At 34.3% G+C, this 7,643-nt stretch overlaps 1 protein-coding gene across 1 annotated transcript; it reads right to left on the reverse strand.

Moving 5' to 3' along the window:
* Window positions 1-1,180: 1,180 nt before the first annotated feature.
* Window positions 1,181-3,218, reverse strand: LOC145037515 (F-box protein AUF2-like). Its single transcript, XM_078986203.1, has 2 exons — window positions 2,103-3,218; window positions 1,181-1,399 (listed from the first exon to the last, which is right to left on the reverse strand). The coding sequence occupies exon 1, from the start codon at window positions 3,098-3,100 to the stop codon at window positions 2,108-2,110; it is 993 nt and encodes a 330-aa protein (XP_078842329.1). The 5' UTR covers window positions 3,101-3,218; the 3' UTR covers window positions 1,181-1,399; window positions 2,103-2,107.
* Between the last annotated feature and the right edge of the window lie 4,425 nt (window positions 3,219-7,643).

A 7,643-nucleotide genomic window follows, 5' to 3' on the forward strand; every position in this document is an offset into this window, starting at 1 on the left:
TACTCCTAATGAAGTGACAAAATTTCAATTCAAATTTATAGGGATAAGGAATTGTGGGAGCAGACTTCTCGCACAAAAATTGGAAAGTATAATCTTTTTCAATTTTTTTGTGGATTTGCTTCTATTTTGTATGAATAGATGGCAAAAGAAAGGCCAGAAAGGTATTACCGGTTTTTCACAATGAAAATTATAGACGGAAAAATAGATGGGGAATGGCTGAGCATATGACACGTAGTTTTATAGGTACTCTTTTATTACTTACTCACTAGTTTATAACTTGAGGAAACCACGGTTATAAAACTAATTAAACATTTATAATAAAAACTCAAAATTATTAATCAATTATTTTAGATAAATATTAATTAAAAGATATTTTTATTAGTTATGTGAAATTATAATCATTGATTCAAAGAAATATGTAAAATTGATTTTTAATATATATTAGATATTTTTTATTTGTGATTTATGAAAACAATAATATAAAATTTAAATTTAAATTTAAAATTTAAAATAGTTAATATATACATTGACAATTAGCATCAAGTCAATAAGGTTAATAAGGATGTTTAATAAATTTAAAATAAAATAACTAATAGATTGACAAGTGGTACCATATTAATTAAAATGTTTAATATGATGACACATGACAAAAAAAACTACTCATTTATTAGTATAGGTAGGTAGAAGGTAGATTAGAGTAAGAAGAAGAAGATTTAAAATTCTACTACAAAAACTAAAATGTTTTTGAAAATTTATTTGAATTTCCTTTTATTATATTAAAATATTCAAAATGTTTTGTTTATGTTTTATAATTGAAAATAAACAAAAAATACATATTAAATCAGATTAAAATACGGTTACTAAATGGAAACCTATCCAAAAATTTTGCAAGTTCGAAGATATTTGAAATCCATCCAAAGAAAACTACAAACCACAAGGGCCAATTTTGCAGCTTTCACTCTAATATAAAATATAGATTTTACTTAAATACTTAATAGTGCTATGCAATATCAAGGTTCAAATAACATAAGACGTAACTTGGCGGCAATATCAAGCCTTAAGTTTTTTCGAGCCTTGGTGAGCCACGTTGTTTGTAAGGCGTGACTTAAGGCGGTCATTTTGTATATAATTCATATTTTTATATGTATTTACAACTATTATTTATTTTTATACACGTATATGAGTCAATACGTCATTTTGGTAAAGTTTGGCGGTACATACAAGCCTTGGAGCCATGGCACACCATGACGAGCTTTTTAGAACATTGTGCAATATGCATTACTTACATACCAAAAAGTTGTTTCAAAGATTGGTTCTATCTTCTATCATTTAATATCTAGCAAACTACCTCATATTTTCCATTCCCTTGTTAGTTGTTAATTGAACTTTGCATATGTACCTGAAAACACATGTCACACATAAACATAATATGTAAGATAATGCTTGAATGGTTTTCTTGCAAACTTGTATTTTTACTTAACAAATAACTCAATGTCAAAATATTATAAACTCCCTCTTTTTAGTCTTCAAAACCCTTCTAATGATTACCTCTAAACAAAAGCATACACTTATTCATGTTACATGGTTCATGTTATGAAGCATATACAAATCTCAAAAGTTTGATTTATGAGTGCTTCACTTTGTAATCTTAATTCATTGTTTTTAGATGAAAAATGCATTGTTCTTATCCTTGGAGATGATGAACAACTTTATGGCTATACATGTGACAAACTTAGTGAACAGACAAATGAAAGATCTTTATAAAAACTTTATTAAAACCCAATAGATTTAATTATGTTTCTTGATTAATTTCAAATCTAAACTTAGAGACTTGAGACAGATGACCTAAGTAAGGGTGCATGTTCAATAGACTAGACATGAAAAACAAGTTCTAACTTCATACATATTCAACTGCAAATAATAAAAGAGTCATAATATAAAACCTAAGTGATTAGTCTCTTAAAGAAGTGGTTATGAATGTCAGTCAAAGACCAACTAGATATGTTAAGGGAAATGTTTAAGGGTGAGGGATTCAAGTCTTCAAAAGTAATCGTTAAGTAAGAATATTGCTTACTTAATGTTAAGAGAATGAGAGAACACACCTGATTCATACTAAAACACCATCAACCAAAGTAAGCATCATGCCCATATGCTTCTCCAAAATTTCCATCACAGCTTCAGTATATGCAGCTTCTTCTTTATCTTCAGAACCATTCTCAATGCTCATAACACCATCATTTCCACCTTCAAGATCTTTCATCTTCATTACACCAAAATATATCTCCTTCATCACATACCCTGAAACTGGCAACTTCAAAAGGGGGATGTAACCATTACTCATGACAGTAGGAACCTCTACACGACTGAACTCAGCTTTTGAAGCTGAGTTTACCCATTCCTTCACCTCAATGAGCTTTTCCCCACTCAAAGAAAGCCTCCCTCTTCTCCCTGAATCAGTAATTGATACCTCTTCCAACATTGGGAGATCCTTAACGATGTCCATCAACATAATATGCCACGCAATCACATCCTCCAGACACTGCAACGAAATTTCAAAATTTCGCCTAAACATACCGTGAATTACCAGGTTTTCTTCTTCTTCTTCATCCCCATTTCCACTAAGAGATGATCCATCCTTATCATAAACTGAATGCGGCGACAGAAACATAAACGATTCGATTCTATTCCCGAACTTAACCTTCCACTTGAATAAACAACGATTATCAATAGCTCTGTGACCGAAAGATGCCAGTTCGATAGACAACGACTTCACTCCTTTAAACTTGCTCAAAAACGTATAGGTGGATAGAAAAGACTCACCAAAAAACGAAGAAACCATTGGCGGAAATGGCCTACTTGGGACGACATCATCGACGGTGTTCTTATCGGGAATGTTAGGGTCTATGAAAGGAACAGTGAAAGAAATGGCATCCACTTGAAGTACAATCGAGGAGAAACGCTTGGAAACCAGATAGCAAAAGCCAAGGGTTTTGAAATCGATTAATTTGTTTATGATTTGGAGGATGATTTCGTCTGGTAAGCGACTAAATGGAGACGAAGCATCTGCATCTTCTTTACGGTATTTCACGATGTTCTTCATTGTTAAGAATAGTGATCAATGGTTTCGTTCATCGGGATACGGAAACCCTAATCGTCCTCCATCTTTTACAGTGAGTTGCTAAAACAGATCATATCCATGTCGAGAACTCGTTACTTGTTAGCTCTTTGTACAATAAATACCTGATTTATTATTATTTTGAGTAAATTACAATTTTCGTCATCTAGTATGGTCAGATTCTATCATTTGGTCCGACATTTGTGATGTTGGATGTCCCTGTGGTATGAAGAAATTACCGTGTTAGTCCCTAGTGCATATGAAAGAGACTTCTAACTTTTTTAATTTCTTATTACAGCATATGAAGACCACATTAACCCCCAAACATCCGGTTGTCGATTTCTCTTTTCTAATCGGAAAATAGTCGTTGTCACACCACTTGCTATCTCCCAATTGTTATCTCAATTGAACCAACACAACTACTTATAATGGTCGGAAAACTCAACCATCTCATCCCTCATCTTTTCGAATTTTGCCGAAAACTCAACCATCCCAACCCTCATCTTTGAGAACATTTAAGTCATGGAACCTCGTTCTATCTTAACTCCCACATCCCTCTACCTCTCACGAATCCCACAACTTCCAACACTTCATTAACCACCAGATTGTTATGTAAATAACTTATAAAATAGAGTCAAGATAGTGTGTAACACCCAATTTAAGGTATTTTTCATTTTGACCCTTAATATGTAAATAATTAGCAAATTTGATCCCAAGAGGTGTAAAGTGAAACTTTGAGGGGGGGGGGGGGGGGGGGAGGGGGCGTGCGTTCGTTGGGCGTACTTCTAGTATGTTAGGTGTATTTCGTCCAGGGAAAAACCCTAATTTTTAGGGTTTGGACCCTATTTAAGTATCATTATGACCCATGATCTCCTCATTTCTCAACCTCCATTACCCTTTGAGCCTCTTTTCGAAACCCTAACCTATCTAGAGAAGATTTGACCTTTTCGTGTGTAACATTCGAAATCTTGAAGAGGAATTGTTGAGAATAACCCTATTTCTAGGTCAACTCGACGAGTTGGAGGGACCAACTCGTCGTGTTGAAGATGGATGGATCGTGAGGGTCTAATGAACCAACTCGACGAGTTGGGGAGCCTCAACTCGACGAGTTGGCAGCTGGGAAGGAAACCCTAATTTTTAGGGTCTTGCACCCTATTTAAAGTCCTTAAGTCTTTTTTTTTTGGCCTCCTTATCAGCCTTCATTGTTGTCAAACCCTAAATCGAGTTGTAGCCTCCATTGTTAAGGTTTTGGAGCCTTGGAAGGAAGTTTGGTGCTCATTTTGTGCATTGTGAAGGAATTAGAAGATCTTGAAGTTTCTAGCTTGGAGAATGAAGTCTTGGATCTAGAGTCACTCCATTTCTTGTCGTCACTTTAAGGTATCAAGTTCATACCTTGACTTATGGATGATTAGATCTCCTTATTTTGGGTTTTGTTGTGTTTTGGCCTCTTTTGGGAATGATGATGGAGTAAAGTCATTTTGGGGGTTGTTCTTTCATATCTGAGTTAGTTTTGGTACCCTTGAGCTTAAAGGTGCAAACTTTATGAGGATTCTGGTGTCATGCATGCATTAAGTCAATTAGTAAGTCCATCACAAGCTTAAGAGCTTCATTTAGACATGCATAAACATAAAGTTGGCAACTTTATGTGGTTTTCCAGCTCAAGGAAGTCAGATATATGATTTGGAGTCAGGTCCTTATGGATTAAGTGCTTAATGTATTAAGAGGTGGGTTTCTGGTGAACTCGGCGAGTTGGCTCGATTTTCCTTGATATTTTTAGACTGGTAGATAAACTCGGCGAGTTGACTTGGTTTTCCCTGATCTGTGCAGTTGATGGAGAAACTCGACGAGTTGGGTCAACTTGGACCATTGACTTTGACTTTCAATTTATGTCTTTGACCAAGTTTGTCCCAAGGGGTGCTTGAAGTAATCTGAATTGTAATAAGGATAATTATGGGCTTAGGATAAGGCTCATATGAGGTTGGGCCCAGTTTGAAAATTTGGGCCATTAGTGGGCCTTTATGGGTCTTTTGGTTTTGGGCCTCAGTTTTGGTTCATGTTGGGTCAGGGGTAAAATGGTCATTTTACCCCAAGTATGGATTATGGATCATAGCATGGAACCCAATTGCTAATTGGGTGTGTTGTTGGTATTGATAGCTCGGGAAGCCGGCAGGGCAACAACTAAGGATTTTCTTTTGGGGAGCTTATGCATTTGAGGTGAGTTGTCCTCACTGTATTTGCGGGTCGAAGGCACTAATGTCGACCCATTGGAATTATATCCTGTTATGCATGCTATTGTATGGTTATGATCTATTAGATTGGAATCCTGGTAGATAGGATGTTGTTATGCTATTATGATATGTTAGATCGGAATCTTGGTAGATAGGATGTTGCTATGTTGTTATGATTTGTTAGATCAGTATCCTTGTAAATAGGATGTTGTTATGTTGTTATGATCTGTTAGATCAGTATCATGATAGATGGGATGTTTCTATGCTTAGTGATATGTAGATCTGTTTGTCTCGCTATAAAGTGGCATATGATTATTTGTTATATGTGTTGGATTAGTGTCTAAGTCCATAACTATAATTGGTATGTACTTGACCCGATTTGGCATGGTCCATTTGGGTTGCATGGCATCGGAACAATTGGATATACAAAATGAGAAAAAGGATACTTATGATTTATATTAATATATTATAAGTTCTAATATATTAATATGAAATCATATTATTTAATTAGTAGTGATCAAGAATTAATTTATAATTAAATTAGTGATCAAAAGGAACTAATTAAATTTGGACTCTTATATATATAGTATAGGCCAAGTTCATTTAGGTTGGGCTAAGATTTCATGGATAGTCCATGGAGTGTTCAACCTATGGATTCTATGGAAATGAAAGGTCATGGGTATTAGGGTTTACATGAATTTAACCCTAATCCTCCACACTATATAAAGAGGTCTATGGTTCATGAAATGGGGCTAAGGACTAGTGTATAGTACACAAGAGGGCAAAACCGATTTCATAAGTGTGAACCTAAGTATTATTCTTCTCAAGTTATTCCAAAGGTTTTTGGTGTTTTGTGAACCATTTGAGGTGCAACACTTGGGGCACTAAGCTCTTAAAGGTTCAAGACTTCAAGCTCCATCAAAAGGTATGCCATTCTACTAGATTCTTGTGTGGTATATACTTCATATTATGCTAGTTAGGATGAAACCTTGGAATATTGAATATTTTCATGTATAATAGAGAAAACATAGATCCAAGGTTTATAGGGTTGCATGTACACCATAAGAGTGTTAGAATGCTCAAAACCCATCAGTGGTATCAGAGCCTAGGCTTGTTTTCATTTATACTTGATGCAAATTGCTGAAAATCGAAGTTTATATGTTGTCTGGTCAGCTGACTTGACGAGTCCAGGGAGGGAATCAACGAGTCCATGCCTAAAATCATCCGCCTCGTCGATTTTGTTCATGCACTCAACGAGGTGGCCCCCCTAACAGCATATCTAAGAGTTTTAAGGTTGGACTTGGTCTAGAATCATTACCTTAAATTGTTTTGGACTTATAAAACCTGTTTTTGATGTGGTAATGATTATGGTAAACCAAATTCAAGGTTATTATCAAAATTTCAAGTTTTATGTGTGTTTATGGAATTCTTGAAATTGTTGATATGATTGTACATACACTTATGAGTTTTGGTAGATCATAGAAATTATTTGCAAATTGTTTGTTAGTTAATTCTTGATCTAAATGTTTTAATGGAGTCCATAATTTGTCCTCAAGTTATGGATTACCAAAAGTCATTTCTTTTAAATATCCATTAAAAAGTCATAAGTTACACAATTGAAGAGTCTTCTTCATCATAAATAGTCTTATGAAGTCCATAACTTGTCCTCAAGTTATGGATGTTCAAGAGTCTCTTCATTAAAAGTTTTAAAACCTTAATTAAACTCATAAGTTATAAAAATCCAAAAGTTTTTGAATTGTTCAAAACTTGACCTCAAGTTTTGGAATTTGTAAAGTCTCATACACACTTTAATTCCAAAGCCTTAGAATTTTAAAAGTTAAAATTCAACCCTTATACTATTATAATATTAATAGTTAATAGTTATATATATATATATATATATATATATATATATATATATATATATATATATATATATATATATATGTATGTATATGTATAAGAACAAAGTTAGTCTTACCGTTAGTAGACCTCATTCACAAAGTCGGTCTATAAGCAGGGTATAAGGTTACTCCCTATGAAATGACAGTTTAATGGGTGTTCACTCTCACCCACTGCTTCCTTGACTGGTAGAGGGTCGTTAGCCGAACGGGTTTGACAAGACTCTAATTCTCCCTTCATTATAATTATAATGATAAATATAAAGTAACTAAACCTTTTTATAAATTTACAATCTTAGTTACTTTAGGAAAATGTGAATTTGGTGCTAACCCATGAAATTACACTTTGCACCTTGCTTAAGTCGTTAGTGGAGCGTGTGTGGTTAACCGGCACACTAA

This window comes from Lactuca saligna, chromosome 3 (assembly GCF_052625555.1).
Source record: "Lactuca saligna cultivar CGN05327 chromosome 3, ASM5262555v1, whole genome shotgun sequence".
In the NCBI taxonomy this organism is placed as follows: domain Eukaryota; kingdom Viridiplantae; phylum Streptophyta; class Magnoliopsida; order Asterales; family Asteraceae; genus Lactuca; species Lactuca saligna.

Coding starts and splice junctions, on each gene's coding strand:
- LOC145037515 (XM_078986203.1), bottom strand. CDS start 3,100: ATGAAGAACATCGTGAAATACCGTAAAGAAGATGCAGATGCTTCGTCT.